Source organism: Eurosta solidaginis, chromosome 2 (genome assembly GCF_040869045.1).
Source record: "Eurosta solidaginis isolate ZX-2024a chromosome 2, ASM4086904v1, whole genome shotgun sequence".
NCBI classification, from domain to species: Eukaryota; Metazoa; Arthropoda; class Insecta; order Diptera; family Tephritidae; genus Eurosta; species Eurosta solidaginis.
Window position 1 is genome coordinate 19,911,060 of NC_090320.1, and position 17,966 is coordinate 19,929,025.

At 37.2% G+C, this 17,966-nt stretch overlaps 2 protein-coding genes across 38 annotated transcripts in view; both read left to right on the forward strand.

Moving 5' to 3' along the window:
- The window catches only part of Lar (tyrosine-protein phosphatase Lar), a 1,659,242-nt gene that overhangs the window by 701,400 nt on the left and 939,876 nt on the right, over window positions 1-17,966 (forward strand). The window lies entirely within an intron of this gene.
- On the forward strand, window positions 7,267-8,220 carry LOC137242016 (trypsin eta-like). Its single transcript, XM_067769378.1, has 2 exons — window positions 7,267-7,964; window positions 8,037-8,220. Exons 1-2 carry the CDS (start codon window positions 7,280-7,282, stop codon window positions 8,051-8,053), a joined length of 702 nt encoding a protein of 233 aa, XP_067625479.1. The 5' UTR covers window positions 7,267-7,279; the 3' UTR covers window positions 8,054-8,220.

The window sequence follows — 17,966 nt, forward strand, 5'->3', positions numbered from 1 at the left end:
GCCTTTTAAAATACTCATTAACTTCTTTCGTTTGATACCCCTATTGCACAAACGAATTCTAGAGTCACCCCTGGTCCACCTTTATGGCGATATTTCGAAACGGCGTCCATCTATAGAACTAAGGCCCACTCCCTTTTAAGATACTCATTAACACCTTTCGTTTGATGCCCATATTGTACAAACAAATTCTAGGGTCACCCCTGGTCCACCTTTGTGGCGATATCTCGAAACGGGGTCCACCTATGGAACTAAGGATTACTCCCTTTTAAAATACTCATTAACACCATTTGTTTGATACCCATATTGTACAAACAAATTCTAGAGTCAACCCTGATCCACCTTTATGGCTATATCCCTAAATGGCTTCCACCTATATAACTAAGGCCCACTCCCTTTTAAAATACTCATTAACACCTTTCGTTTGATGCCCATATTGTACAAACAAATTCTAGGGTCACCCCTGGCCCACCTTTATGGCGATATCTCGAAACGGCGTCCACCTATGGAACTAAGGATTACTCCCTTTTAAAATACTCATTAACACCTTTCTTTTGATACCCATATTGTACAAACAAATTCTAGGGTCACCCCTGGTCCACCTTTATGGCGATATCTCGAAACGGCGTCCACCTATACAACAACCACCACTCCCTTTTAAAACCCTCATTAACACCTTTCATTTGATACCCATATCGTACAAACAAAGTCTAGAGTCACCCCTGGTCCACCTTTATTGCAATACCTCGAAAATGCGTCCACCTATAGAACTAAGGCCCACTCCCTCTTAAAATACTCATTAACACCTTTCATTTGATACCCATATTGCACAAACGAATTCTAGAGTCACCCCTGGTCCACCTTTATGGCGATATATCGAAAAGGCGAACACCTATAGAACGAAGGCCCACTCCCTTTTAAAATACTCATTAACACCTTTCGTTTGATGCCCATATTGTACAAACAAATTCTAGGGTCACCCCTGGCCCACCTTTATGGCGATATCTCGAAACGGCGTCCACCTATGGAACTAAGGATTACTCCCTTTTAAAATACTCATTAACACCTTTCTTTTGATATCCATATTGTACAAACAAATTCTAGGGTCACCCCTGGCCCACCTTTATGGCGATATCTCGAAAAGGCGAACACCTATAGAACGAAGGCCCACTCCCTTTTAAAATACTCATTAACACCTTTCGTTTGATACCCATATTGTACAAACAAATTCTAGGGTCACCCCTGGCCCACCTTTATGGCGATATCTCGAAACGGCGTCCACCTATGGAACTAAGGCCCACTCCCTTTTAAAATACTCATTAACACCTTTCATTTGATACCCATATCGTACAAACAAAGTCTAGAGTCACCCCTGGTCCACCTTTATTGCGATACCTCGAAAATGCGTCCACCTATAGAACTAAGGCCCACTCCCTCTTAAAATACTCATTAACACCTTTCATTTGATACCCATATTGCACAAACGAATTCTAGAGTCACCCCTGGTCCATCTTTATGGCGATATCTCGAAAAGGCGAACACCTATAGAACGAAGGCCCACTCCCTTTTAAAATACTCATTAACACCTTTCGTTTGATGCCCATATTGTACAAACAAATTCTAGGGCCACCCCTGGCCCACCTTTATGGCGATATCTCGAAACGGCTTCCACCTATGGAACTAAGGATTACTCCCTTTTAAAATACTCATTAACACCTTTCTTTTGATACCCATATTGTACAAACAAATTCTAGGGTCACCTCTGGCCCACCTTTATGGCGATATCTCGAAACGGCGTCCACCTATGAAACTAAGGCTCACTCCCTTTTAAAATACTCATTAACACCTTTCTTTTGATACCCATATTGTACAAACAAATTCTAGGGTCACCCCTGGTCCACCTTTATGGCGATAACTCGAAACGGCGTCCACCTATGGAACTAAGGATTACTCCCTTTTAAAATACTCATTAACACCATTCGTTTGATGCCCATATTGTACAAACAAATTCTAGGGTCACCCCTGGTCCACCTTTGTGGCGATATCTCGAAACGGCGTCTACCTATGGAACTAAGGATTACTCCCTTTTAAAATACTCATTAACACCTTTCATTTGATACCCATATCGTACAAACGCATTCTAGAGTCACCCCTGGCCCACCTTTATGGCGATATCTCGAAAAGGCGACCACCTATACAACAACCACCAGTCCCTTTTAAAACCCTCATTAATACCTTTAATTTGATACCCATATCGTACAAACACATTCTAGAGTCACCCCTGGTCCACCTTTATGGCGATATTTCGAAACGGCATCCACCTATAGAACTAAGGCCCACTCCCTTTTAAAATACTCATTAACACCATTCGTTTGATGCCCATATTGTACAAACAAATTCTATGGTCACCCCTGGTCCACCTTTGTGGCGATATATCGAAACGGCGTCCACCTATGGAACTAAGGATTACTCCCTTTTAAAATACTCATTAACACCATTCGTTTGATGCCCATATTGTACAAACAAATTCTAGAGTCAACCCTGATCCACCTTTATGGCTATATCCCTAAATGGGGTCCACCTATAGAACTATGGCCCACTCCCTCATAAAATACTCTTGAATGCCTTTCATTTGATACACATGTCATACAAACACATTCCAGGGTTTCCCTCGGTTCATTTTCCTACATGGTTATTTTCCCTTATGTTGTCACCATAGCTCTCAACTGAGTATGTAATGTTCGGCTACACCCGAACTTAACCTTCCTTACTTGTTTACCTTAATTTTCTACCTTATCTCTTCTTAATGCCTCTTCCCTCTTTCATTGAATATATTATAAACATCTGCAGCCACATTTAACTCTATTTGTCTGAACTGACGCATTCAACCTTCTTGTGGTTTTATTTATTTCTCTACTTAACAATAAAGTGAATGTACACTTCATTATGTTTTTATTATTCCTCTGTGTAAACAGGAAACTATATGTATTTTGAGGCAAATATTTTTCGATTGCGCGCATTTATTCTACAATTGGCGTTTAATCTTCACTCTTTCCTCTTTACCCAAAATGTATCAGACCACAGCATATTCGCATGCTATCTGCAACGATAATTTGTCTATACCGCCATATTTTTATACCCGCTGTACTTGTACACAGGGTATTATAACTTTGATTGGATAACGGTTGGTTGTACAGGTATAAAGGAATCGAGATAGATATAGACTTGCATATATCAAAATCATCAGTATCGAAAAAAAATTTGATTGAGCCATGACCGTCCGTCCGTCCGTCTGTCCGTTAACACGATAACTTGAGTAAATATTGAGATATCTTCGCCAAATTTGGTACACGAGCTTATCTGGATCCAGAATGGATTGGTATTGAAAATGAGAGAAATCGGATGATAACCACGTCCACTTTTTATATATGGGGTATTCCATCCCATTTCGACCAATTTTGAACCCGACCCCTTTAGAATTGGCTGAAAGTTTTTCTTCTTTTTCTAGCTTACGAAAGACGTTTTTCAGAAGTTTTTCAAATTTTTTCATCCAACTCAAACAAGTTATCAATTTTTAAAAAAACACCGCTTTTGTTTTCAAAATGCTATAACTTTTTCAAAAATTGACCGTTTGGGATCTTTTTTTTTTTTAAAAAATTGTTTTTAAATGTACTTTTCGGAAAAAATACAAAAAAATTTTAAAGTTTTTTTTTTTAATTTTTCAGTTTTTCGAGATTTTTCGAATTTCGCCATTTTTTTCTCATAAAAAACTTCAATCAATTCTACAATCATCTCCACTAATCCCGAAGTGGGCCGATTTTTTTAATATTTTTTTTTATTTAATTGAAAAAAAAATTTTCAAAAATAAAAAATTTTTTTTATCAATTTTATTTATATAACAAAAAAATGTAAGAAAATGATTTTTAAGTATTCTTTTCTTTATGCTGTGGAGAGGATATATTTGCCATGTGAATTTAATTTCCGAACAGGAACTATGGATATTGCTGTAATTAAAGTGAGTCAAATCTTTAACCTGAGTGATACAGTGAAAACAATATCATTTTGCGGAACTACATTAACCAAGGGCACAAAAATGAGAGTTAGTGGATGGGGTTATTCAACAATCAATGAAAATCCTTCGCCTACACTCAAAAGTACTATCTTATGTGTAACATCATACGACGATTGTGCGAGACGTTATTATTGGGCAGGGAGAATTTTAACACAAACGATGATTTGTGCTGCAGGTCGTGGAACTGATACATGCAATGGAGATTCTGGGGCACCGGGCGTTGTGGATGGAGGACTTTGTGCGGTAGTATCATGCTGTGGGTTGTAACAACCCCCGATATCCGGGTATGTTTACAATTATAAATAATTCAGATGTTCTAAACTTTATATTCATAGGGATGACAACAGATTAATTGCAGGGTGTTTTTTAAATCAACTGCTGAGTGGAAAATCACCCTAACTCGACTAAACGCAGCATTTCAGAACTTTTTTTCATAAACGCCCCAGCTCATGTCAAAACATATAAATTGTATTGTAAGATAGAGCGTTTTCGAAACGGCAGCTGGGATATGGTGATATTTCAATCAGCAGTCGAAATGGCGATATTTATTTTTATGTTATATACAAATAAATGTTTATAATTGCTTTTTAAGAAAATGTTTGGTTGTATTCAATTCAACTGTGACGCACGCAAATGCCTTACGTTGTGAGATCTAACTTTAATCATAGGTTTATAGCGGTCTTAGTATATCGGCGAACTGGGTTGCCAAAAATGTTGCAATGTTAAAAAGCTTATATGACAATTAAGAAAACGATGGAGTTAACAGTAATTTCATATAGCTGCAAGCCCATGATGATGTCGGTGTGTCCGTTTAAAAGATAACTTGACCAAAAAAATATCTTTCTCAAATGGTTTACACTGGCCTATCTATACAGAAATCAGATCTTACTTACTTAATTGCAGTTTAACCGTTTATACGGTTATGGCCGTCCAACAAGGCGCTCCAACCGCTTCTTCGCTCTGCTCACTGGCATCAATTGGTCACACCAAGCTATAATTTTCCACCCGGTCCTTCCAGCGGAGTGGAGCCGCCCTCTTCCTCTGCTTCCATAGGCCAGTTCCGATATAAAAATTCTTTCTTAGCCGGAGCATCATCTTTCATTCGCATAACATGGCCTAGCCAGCGTAGCCGCTGCGTTTTAATTCGCTGGAATATGTTGATCAGTGTTGTCATTTTAGCTGTTTTCAAGTTAGATTAAGTTTTTTTTCTCCGTTTAGCTTGAAAATTGCGATCTTGCTTTAAGCTTGTTTCTTTTTAAGCTGTTTTCAGAAATTTGTAGCTCTTTTAGTTTTTTTGTCAAATCTAGATGAACAGTTTGGTGCAGATCAATTTTAAGAATATTGAATGCATTTGAGCTGAATGTTCAAAATTTGATTGGCGTAAGAAGGGATAACGATAGCGTTGTGGTAGGCAGAAATCGAGGCGTAGTAACTTTATATTTTACTTTTTGTTCCGGGTGTTTGCCATTCGATTCGATTGGGTGTTTCATCTGCTTCGGATCGAGTGAAATTGAATTTTTGATTTCAGAAACATTAAACTACAGATTCCACAATTGAATTTCGGAGACAGGTTCGAGAGTATAAAAACGTATTTGATAAAAATCCATATCTCGAGACCCTAGCCTCCCAGTTGTATGAAAATTAGCCTGTACTATAGCACTCATCAACAGCTTTCATTTGATATCCATATTGTATAAACACATTCTAGGGGTACCCGGGTCCACGTTTTGGGCTATATCTCGAGACCCTAGCCTCCCAGTTGTATGAAATTTATCCTGTACTATAGCACTCATCAACAGCTTTCATTTAATATCCATATTGTATAAACACATTGTAGGGGTACCCGGCTCCACGTTTTGGGCTATATCTCGAGACCCTAGCCTCCCAGTTGTATGAAAATCATCCTGTACTATAGCAATCATCAACAGCTTTCATTTGATATCCATATTGTATAAACACATTCTAGGGGTACCCGGGTCCACGTTTTGGGCTATATCTCGAGACCCTAGCCTCCCAGTTGTGCGAAAATTATGCTGTACTATAGCACTCATCAACAGTTTTCATTTGATATCCATATTGTATAAACACTTTCTATGGGTACCCGGGTCCACGTTTTGGGCTATATCTCGAGACCCTAGCCTCCCAGTTGTATGAAAATTACCCTGTACTATAGCACTCATCAACAGCTTTCATTTGATATCCATATTGTATAAACACATTCTAGGGGTACCCGGGTCCACGTTTTGGGCTATATCTCGAGACCCTAGCCTCCCAGTTGTATGCAAATTATCCTGTACTATAGCACTCATCAACAGCTTTCATTTGACATCCATTTTGTATAAACACATTCTAGGGGTATCCGGGTCCACGTTTTGGCCTATATCTCGAGACCCTAGTCACCCAGGGTTATGAATATTATCTTGTACTATAGCACTCATCAACAGCTTTCATTTGATATCCATATTGTATAAACACATTCTAGGGGTACCCGGGTCCACGTTTTGATCTCAAGACCCTAAACACGTAGCGAAAAAAAGGTAGACGTTGGCCGATTCTCAGACCTACCCAATATGCTCACAAAATTTCATGAGAATCGGTTCAGGCGTTTCGGAGGAGTTCAGCCTCTAAAACCGTGACAGAAGAATTTTATATATTAGATCAGCCTTTTGTTCTTATTAATTAGGTGTTTACGATTTTGGTAAATACTTCAGCCGAGTGAAAAACAATTCCTAAAATGTAGATGGACAAGTTATTGTTTATTTTTTATTCACACGACCGAATTATGTACACGTAGAACAAGATCATGATTATTTCAGCCTACTTAAGTTCGAGAAGTGTTGTTGCTCAAAATGTATTGCACTGCTCCCAACTCTGGACTTGTGACAGTGTTCGATAGAACATATGAGCAGTTTGGAAACAAATAAAACTAATTAACTGTACGCTTTGTACACATCATAAAAATATAAAGCTTTTATAATAAGAAGTTTCTAAGAAAATGTTGCTTTTAGAAATTTTGTTGTTCTTATTAATTAGGTGTTTAGAATTTTGACACACACGTAAACTGAAATGAGCCGAGTGTTGTTTAACTCCGACTGGAATTGAGAAGTATTTTCATTGTGTCTAATTCCCAATTAGGTATAAATAGCGGCCACAAAATTGAACTTGTTCCACTTTATACTTAACAACCGGTGGAAATAGTCTTAAACTTAAATGAATTTACGTTATAATATCGCGCTCCTGATTATCGTGGTTAGCTTCCTTTTCTTGACTTATACGAATTCGGAACCTCGCATTATAAATGGCGTTGATTGGGATATAGCGAGGAGCCCATTTTTGGTATCATTAAATTATTCCTGTGTCTCTATTTGTGTTGGTTCATTACTCACTATGCAGAGGGTGGTAACAGCTGCGCATTGCGTGATTGATAGAGATCCGAACCTCTTCACTATTATAGCTGGCGTCACCGATATTCGTGATTTACGCGTAACTGGACAAAGTCGTGCTGTGGAGAGGATATATTTGCCATGTGAATTTAATTTCCGAACAGGAACTATGGATATTGCTGTAATTAAAGTGAGTCAAATGTTCAACCCGAGTCGTACAGTAAAAGCAATACCATTTTGCGGAACTACATTAACCTTGGGTACAGAATTGCGAGTTAGTGGATGGGGTTGGAGAAGAAAAAATGGAAATCCTTCGCCTACACTCAAAAGTACTATCTTAAGTGTAACATCATACGACGATTGTGCGAGACGTTATTATTGGGCAGGGAGAATTTTAACACAAGGAATGATTTGTGCTGCAGGTCGTGGAACTAGTATATGCTATGGAGATTCTGGAGCACCGGGAGTTGTCGATGGAGCACTTTGTGCGGTAGTATCACATGGTTTGGAATGTAACGACCCCTATTATCCGACTATATTTACAATTATAAATAATCCAGATGTTTTAAACTTTATATTCATAGGTATGACAAAAGATTAATTGCAGGGGTGTTAGTTTAAATCAACTGATGAGTGCAAAATCACCCTAACTCGACTTAACGCCGCATTTCAGAACTTTTTTCACGGCAAAAAATATAAAATTTATGGTAAGACAGAGCGTTTTCAAAACGTCAGCCGGGATATGGTGATATTTCAATCAGCAGTCGAAGTGGCGATATTTCTTTTTATGTTATCTACAAATAAATGTTTATAATTGCTTTTTAAGAAAATGCTTGGTTGTATTCAATTCAACTGTGACGCATGCAAATGCCTTAGGTTGTGAGATCAAACTTTAATCATAGGTTTATAGCGGTCTTAGTATATCGGAGAACTGGGTTGCCAAAAATGTTGCAATGTTAAAAAGCTTATTTGGCAATTAAGAAGAGGATGCAGTTAACAGTAATTTTATATAGCTGCAAGCCAAGATGCAAACTCTAACTCATGATGTCGGTGTGTCCGTTTAAAAGATAACTTGAGGAAAAAATTATCTTTCCCAAATGGTTTACACTGGCCTATCTATACAGAAATCAGATCTTACCTACTTACTTAATTGGAGTTTAAGGCCCAATTAAACTTCCTTAACCCTAACGCCATAGTCGTAACCATACCCATATCCATAACCATCTCCTATGTGATCGATTAATGGTGCCTTAGCCTAAAAATCATTAAAATTTCATAAAAATTAAGAAAACGCAAAAAATTAAAAACATTTTCCACAAAAAATAAGGCTCTTAGTCATAACGTATTCAAAACAATGAATAAAATGTACAAAAAGTTATTAAATTCACCAACTCAAATATTTTTAGGTTATGGATATGGCGAAAAACCAAAAACCAATTGGTTGGCTATGATATGGTTATGGCGTTAGCGTTATGGTATGGCACGATTAATCGATTACATTGATTTCCATAAGGTAGGCTCGATCAGCTGTTTTATCTGGTTATGGTTTTATGGTTATAAGTCACCATTCATTGGCCCTTTAACCGCTTATACGGTTATGGCCGTCCAACAAGGCGCTCCAGTCGCTTTTTCGCTCTGCTCATTGGCACCAGTTGGTTACACCAAGCTATTTCAAATAATTTTCCAGCGGAGTGGGGGCCGCCCTTTTCCTCTGCTTCCATAGGCGTGCTCCGATATAAAAATTCTTTCTTAGCCGGAGCATCATCTTTCATTTGCATAACATGGCCTAGCCAGCCTAGCGGTTGCGTTTCAATTCGCTGGAATATGTTGATCAGTGTTGTCATTTTAGCTGTTTTCAAGTTAGATAAAGTTTTTTTTTCTCCGTTTAGCTTGGAAAATTTCAATCTTGCTTTAAGCTTTTTTTCAGAAATTTTTAGCTCTTTTTAGTTTTTTTGTAAAATCTAGTTAAACAGTTTGGTGTAGATCAATTTTAATAACATTGAATGCATTTGAGCTGGATGTTAAAAATTTGATTATCTTAGGTTAGGTTGAACTGGCCGGTCCATGAGGAGCTCACATAGACTGAACGAGTCCGTAGTGTTACCAGAAGTTTGTTTTAACGACCAAACTGAAAAACCCTATCAAAAACCAGGACCTATGTTATAAAATAACTCTGTCCTCTTGGCAAATACTAGAAGCTTTCTAGGACTTAAGCCACTTGCTGATTCTAGATCTGACAGCTGTATCACTCCTAATAGCTGGAGTCTTAGCCTGGCAAGCGCAGGGCACGAGCACAGAATGTGCTCGATCGTTTCCTTCTCCAACCCGCACTTCCTACATCTGCTATCACTGACCAAGCCTAATTTAAAGGCATGAGACGCCAGAAGGCAGTGTCCAGTCAAAATATCCGTGCTGAGTCTACAGTCCTCTCTCTTTAATGATAGAAGCAACTTTGTTAGTCTAAGGTTGTAGGCCTACACATAATCTTCGACACTTTACAGCCCCGCGCTTGAACCCACGCCTTTCCCGCTTGGGCGATCATGTGCACCTCTCGCCTTCGCTCAATCTCGCCCAGTCTAATTTGAACGTCTACGGAGCAAGCTTCAAGGGTTGTGCCCTTTTTAGCTAGTTCATCTGCTTTTCATTCACTTCTATTCCCATATGCCCTTGGACCCAATATAGATGTATGCTTCTCCCTCTGCCGATTCTCTCCACAGACTGCTTGCGCTCTAACACGATTGTTTGGCTTAAGAATGGATAACGCTGGCGTTATGATAGGCAGAAATCGAGGTGTAGTAACTTTATATTTTACTTTTTGTACCCGGTGTTTGCCATTCGATTCGATTGGGTGTTTCATCTGTTTCGGAACTAAGATCGAGCGAAATTGAATTTTTTATTTCAGAAACATTAAACTACAGATTCCACAATTGAATTTCGGGGACAGGTTCGAGAGTATAAAAACACATTTGATAAAAATCCATTTGCCAGTCTTTCATTTGTTTTCGAATTTTTAGTTTTGCCAGGAGTGGGGCGAGTTTTAAGTACTACGAATATCAGAATACGAACCAGCGAAATACAATTCATTTAAAATTCAATATTGTATGCACAACTAAATATTTATAGACTAAATAAGAAAGGAAGTGCTGTCATGACTTTGTTATAACAAACGATCCCATTAAACTAATGAACAATTCAAATATTTATCCTCATTCATTAATGATTAAGAAAATTGGGATACTAGCGGCCGACGTTGTGTGGTGATAGCGTTCTCCGCCTACCACACCGAAGGTCCCAGGTTCAACTTCTGGAAAAAGTAACATACAAAATTTAGAAACAAGTTCTTTCAATTAGAAACAAGTTTATCTAATGGCGGTCGCCCCTCGGCAGTGATTTGGCAAATACTGCGAGTGTATTTATGCCATGAAAGGCTTCTCAGCGAAAATTCATTTGCCTTACAGATGCCGTTTGGAGTCGGCATAAAACATGTAGGTACCATTCCGTCAATTTGTAGTAAAGTTAAAAAGAGAACGACGCAAATCGGAAAAGAAGCTTGGCCTTAATCTTCTCGGAGGTAAATTGCGCCAAGTATTTATTTTTAAACGGTTTTGTTTAGCTTGACTCTGTGTAGAGAACAGAATTTTGTAATTGAAATTTAAGTAACTTTCCGATATGCTACAAGCTTGAAACTTGGAATATAGTTCAGAACCCGATGATAATGCAATAATAGGAACAAAATCTATGCTAGGTGGCGCAAGGTTCGAGATATCCAAAAAATCGTATTTGGCTCATATTTGGAACAAATATTACGTACAGAAATAGAAATCGGCTTATGAAAAAGTTCGGCTAGGTGCCGTAAGATCGAGATATTCAAAAAATTCGAATTTGTGGTCCGGTTTGGCTCATATTTGGAACACATATTACATACAGAAATAGAAATTCCCATATGAAAAAAATGCCGCTAGGTGCCGCAAGAATCGAGATATTCAAAAAAATCGTATTTGTGGTCCGGTTTGACTCATATTTGGAACACATATTACACACAGAAATAGAAATCGCCTTATGAAAAAAAAAAAAATCCCTGCTAGGTGCCGCAAGGATCGAGATGTTCAAAAAAATCGTATTTGTGGTCCGATTTCGCTCATATTTGAAACAAATATTACATACATGAATAGAAAACGACTTATCACACACTTCCCATCAGGAGACGATGCGGAAGAGTTATGTAGCCACGTCTACAGTCCTAATACGGGGCGAGAGGTACCAGGATTGGTTACAAAGGCAAAAATTGAATGGGAAATAAAAAATTTTGGTATGTTCAAATCGCCGGGCCCAGATGGGATATTACTTGCCATGCTGCAGATGGCCGGTGGAACGATTATAGAAAGGCTAAGTATAACCTATGTGGGTTGTATAAAGCTGAACCACGTCCCGCAATCTTGGAGAACGACTCTAGTAATCTTCATACCGAAAGCGACCTCAAGCCTATTAGTTTGATATCTTTTCTACTAAAAACCCTGTAGAGATTAATAGATGTATATATAAAATCAAAAATGTATGAGGAATTATTCTCTTCAGCACAACATCCTTATCCCAACCGCAGGTCAGTTGATATTGCCTTGCAGGCCCTGGAACACCAGGAACATGACCCAGGTGTTTTCTGGACCTTGCCGGAGTATTCAACAATATCTCGAAACGAGCAATCATGGACAGTCTCAACTCGATTGAAGTTCATCTGGCCTTAACAAATTGGGTCGGCTCCATGTTAAGCTGCAGATTGGCCACGCCGCAATGGAGAATATACGAGGCAACAAAATCTGTTAACAGAGAAACGCCGCAGGGTGGGATTTTATCACCAATTCTGTGGACGCTGATTATCAACAAATTGATTAGGCGGTTCGGCGGAGGACCATTCAAACTCACGGCATATGCAGATGACGTTTCAGTCAGCGGCAGATGCCTAAAAACAATCAGCCCTCTGATGGATCACACACTTCGTAATGCACATGCCTGAGTTAGGTTAACCGCCAGCGCGAAAAAAAATCAATCTAGTATTATTTACTATGAAATATGTCTCTATTAGGGGTTAACCCTACAAGAAAAATGTAGCTCAAAATATCTAGGAGTCATCCTAGATAGAAAGTTGTGGAAGCTCCATGTGGAAGAGAGAGCGAAGAAAGCCTTCGCGGCACTGTATACATGCAAGACGATGCTAGGATGGGGTCTATCACCCAAACCCTCTCATTGGGTATTTACGGCAATTATCCAACCTATACTATACTTTGGGGTTCTTGTTTGGTGGACAAAAACACTAGGTTGCCCATATCGTCAGACCAATATATGTATAACAAGTGAAGTTTTGGCTTATTGTCCGAACCAGAATATGTTCATGATGATGAATATGATGAAGATGTTCACTACGACTAACTTGTTACCCGTTTTCATATCACTGGTTTTTATGTAAGTATTTTGAGTTTGTTGTCACAGCCTAAAGGCTACTCACTGGAAGAAAATACAGGGTTGCCAAAACACTGCTGTCAGCATCGCTATCTTCTTATGTCCCCACAACACCACCTACACAGTGAGACGAGAGTACTCCCCATTAGGTAGAGAAATGAAATGCTGAACAAGCAATATCTGTTGAATACCCAGAAACCTGGGATCCCAACAGACATCTGCTTGAAGAGGCCCCATCTCACAGGGGCTTAAGAAATCATCACCTCAAGCAATATGAGGAAATACGGCACCCGAGAACACATCCGTATGTAGAAGAAAAACGCAGACAGGTCCCCAGGAATATCCACAAAAAACCGTTTTTAAAGATAAATATCCTGAACTCGCATAAGAGAAAAGCATTCTACCTAAGGAGACGCGTGCCACTCTAGCTCAGCTTTTATCTGGATACTGTAAATGTTTAAACTCTTACCTATCCAGAATCAACCCAGCCATGCAAAATGCATTTCCTGCTTGCAATGTGTCCCCACATGACACCAACCATCCTTCAATTGCAATGTGGAACCAACGCTTTTAACACCACTCTCACTATGGTCCACCCCTGTTGAAACTGCAAGTTTCCTTGGACTGCCGTTAGAGGATATTGATGACAATTTATGAGCGGTCGCTCTTATTGGGTCGGGCGAAGCACTGCTACAAAAACAACAACAATATGTGTAAGATGAACAGACATTTAAATTCAAAACAAATGCAGGCCTTATTAACACTTAGAACAAGATCTTGATTATGTCAGCCTACTGAAGTTCGAGAAGTGTTGTTGCTCAAAATTTATTGCACTGCTGCCAACTCTGGTTTTTTGGCAGCGTACGATAGAACATATTAGCAGTATTGAAACAAATAAAACTAAGTAAAATTCCTAAGAAAATTTTGTTTTTATAGGATTTATAAGCCTTTTGTTGTTCTTATTAATTAGGTGTTTACAATTTTGGCAAACACTTGAGCCGAGTGAAAAATAATTTCTAAAATCTAGATGGAAAAGTTATTGTTTCTTGTTTATTCACAGAACCCAATTATGTACACTTAGAACCAGATCTTGATTATGTCAGCCTACTTAAGTTCGAGAAGTGTTGTTGCTCAAAATGTATTGCACTGCTCCCAACTCGGGACTTGTTACAGTGTTCGATAGAACATATGAGCAGTTTGGAAACAAATAAAACGAATTAACTGTACGCTTTGTACACATCATAAAAATATAAAGCTCCTTATTATAGGAGAAGAAGTTTCTAAGAAAATGTTGTTTTTAGAAGTTTTGTTGTTCTTATTAATTCCGTGTGTTGAATTTTGGCATACACTTTCACCCGAAAATCTAAGCTAAAATGGGCCGAGTGTTGTATAACTCTAAGTGGAATTGAGATGTGTTTTTATTGTGCCTAATTCCCAATTAGCGGCCTCTTCTTCTAAGTATTAGTTTAAGGAATTAAAATTATTTTTATTTATAATCGCACTGCAAAGTGATTTTAAATGAGAAAATATGGTTATGTGAAATTGCACCTTATATGGAGGCAAGGGAAAGAATGAGCGAAGCACGCCCATTTTTATTCTCAAACATAATCTATATCTGTTAAAACATCTATATTGTTGTTAAAAATTGCACATTCATAGCATATTTTGTTTGACTGTTATGAATTTGACATCCTAAAAACGATAAAAGTCACACTGTGCGGCTAGATAAGGTTGACAATTAAGCTAAATAAGCTACAAATTGCCCTGGGATCCCCTTTGAGAGGGCTGCGTAACACAACCCCTCGAATAAACTGGGTATTTTAGTTGTATCAACATAATACGTACCTGAGATACGACTTAGCTAAAAGGTGGAACATAATTTGGACCTGTGACCTGGAATTGTCGCTAGCTGGGGGTGGAGTCCAAATAAGTGCCTTAAACAATAAAAGAGGTTGTAGACAATCTTGATAAAACTTACCACCAATTTATTCAAAATTAAATTCAATCAAAACTGACCGTTTTGTTTATGAAAAATGCGTCTGCTCCTTTTCTGTCCAAACACTAAGCTTAATTAAAAAAAAAAAAAAAAAAACTACACAAATAAGGATACCCTTATCTTATTGACTAAAAGCTAATCCCTTAAGTCTAATACTATTTCTCAAGAAGCAATAAATATAAAAATTACTCAAATGTGTTTGGTAAACCAAACACTGTAACAGTGAGTGAAGCCAAGGGACACAAACCTTTAAAATTTTATCACAAAAATCAAGAAAGAAATAAAAACATAAACAAAAACAAATCAGATATGTAAATCTTTTCAAAATATTTAGGAATGCAAAATTTATTATAAAAGGCCAATCACTTGTCCTAAACTCACATACTTGCCAATAATATCTCTGGGTATTTTCTTGTTTAGTTTGCGTAAAGTAATTTAATATTTTTTTAACTACTTTTGCATATTCACCAAATGCAAATAAGAACTAGACAAAAAAAAAACCAAATTAATATTATAAAGGCAAAGCTTTAAGCACAAATGAAGGGCTCAGAACCAAAAGGATTTAAGTGACATTTTTTTAAAATTGAGTTATACCCATATTTGTATATTTAATATAGTGTCTATTTGTTGACAATGCGATCCAAGCCATTTTGGACATTTTAGTGCCATATATTTGCCAGGCCAAAAACGTACTAAATTTTATTGCATTAATGATTGGAGCCAAAAGGATTTAAGTGCGCTCCTCTAAGCAATACAATTTAATTGCTCGGCCAAAAGAACATGCAAAATTTTTTCAAGTATGCAGTTTTGTAGCCCGTTTAATTTTAGTATAATAAAGTGCTAAACTTAAGTTCGTAGGAAGTGTCGCTGATTTGAAAGAGGTGAAGAAGCCTCTCCCCTCTCTCGTCTGTGCCGCAGACTTGGGCTCAATACTTGACTAATGTAAAAGCAGTATGTTGTTACATGTTACATGTATGTTGTATTTTATGTTGTATATTTTCTGTAAATACTTAATATAATGTCACTATGCCTAATGTATGCCAAATTCGCGAAAATTTGTTATTTTGGCCGAGCAATGAACGTTCGAAATTTTATTGCAACAATTTGTGGAGCCAAAAGGGTCTAAGTGCGCTTGGATCCAGAAAAAAAAAATTGCCAAAAATCAGCGAGACTTCCTACGAACTTAAGTTTCGCACTTTATTATACTAAAATTAAACGGGCTACAAAACTGCATACTTGAAAAAATTCTGCAATTTTTGCAATAATTTTTGGAAATTTACAGTTATTTTCCATCTGCAATAAACATCCTTTGAATTAGTTGACTAACCTGCATTCATTTAAACAGGAATCATTTCAAACGCATTTACCCAGAATTTACAATAAGTAACTTACATTAACCTCAATTATCTCAATTCAACGTCGATGTTACTTAGATCGTTTTGGTTCTAAGCCCTTCAAATATCAAATTTGCATGCGTCTACACAAAATATTTATGCACTTCAAAGGCTTAAAGTGAAAGCTACATAAGCGTTATTTTTAAAATTTTGCGGTTAGTTTGCTTACATTGTATGCCATTATTTAATCTCTTTATGTTGTGTAGGTATTTTACTTCCTTTATGTTAGGTCGGTTGAATGTTTGTCCGCTTTTCATACAAATCTTGCAATCGATTTTTAAGTAACTTCTCATTGAGCTACAAACGTGAAACTTTACACATAGGTCAGAACACCGTGACAATGCAACAAAAGGAAAAATATTCCGTTAGGTGGCGCACGGATCGAAAAAATTAAATAACAATTTAGAAATTTGAAACCGGGTTTTAAGTAACTTCTCGATGAGCTAGAGGCTAATAATTTAGAGCTTAATTCAGAGGTCGATGACAGCCGATGACACAATACAAAAAGTTTCGCTAGGGGGCGCTCGGCCTGAGATATTTAGAAAATCAAACGAAACGGAGGGAATTGTGGGATTCATTTTTATGTAACTTCTCATTGAGCTACAAGCGTAAAACTTAACAGTTAGTTAAGACACCGAAAAAATGTAAGAAAAGGTGAAAATAAAAATAAAATAAAAAAATCTTAAGCACTTCCTTTATATAAATGGACAAAAAGCAGCGAAAAATGTCGCCTTATATAAAGACATATTCTGGCTAAACCTTAATTTTTAAATTTTGACATAGATATTGCAAAAATATTTATGAGAAGTAAAAATACAAAGGTGCAGCGCAATTGATTGACTAATAATATCTCCTTTCCTACCAACTTTCCAATCCAAGTAATGGGCGCTCCACTTTTATTTTTTACTTCTCATAAATATTTTTGTAATTTCTATGTCAAAATTTAACAAGTAAAGGTGTCTAAGTTCGGGTGTAAACGAACATTATATACTCAGCGTGAGCTTCAATTGTACATTTCTTTTCAGATAAATTACTTTTCTACATAACACGTGGCACCGCCCGTTTAAAAAAATGTCTCCCCATTTTCTCTTACAATAAAGCTTGATAATGAATCATGAAATATCATTGATTCAAAACAATTTTTTGCTAAGTTATAGCTTATTATTCTAGTCTACGACCCTTTTAAACTTGTTTTATATCTAAGTTGCCGTGATCTTTAACCGATCTCGTCCATTTTTACTAGAACTATTCTCTGCTATAAGGAAAATTTGTGAACAAAATTTCTTTACGATATGTAAATTTTTCTTTGAGTTATGGCTCCTGAAACATAGAAAATTGCTTTGTCATAAAAGGGGCGGTGCCACACCCATTTTCAAAAATTTTAGTGATTTCCAATTTAATGATATAATTCAATTTTGAAAGTAAAATTCTATTGATATAAAGCTTTTTTCGCTAAGATATAGCTTATTATTTTCGTCTACGACCCTTTTAAAAATCTTTTATATAAAAGTGGGCGTGGTCTTTAACCGATATCGTCAATTTTTTCTAGAACTATCTGCTATAGGGAAAATTTTGTGTACCAAATTTTATTACGATCCGTTAATTTTTCTTCGAGTTATGGCTTAGTCATAAAAAAGGCGGTGCCACACCCATTTTCAAAAATTTTAGTA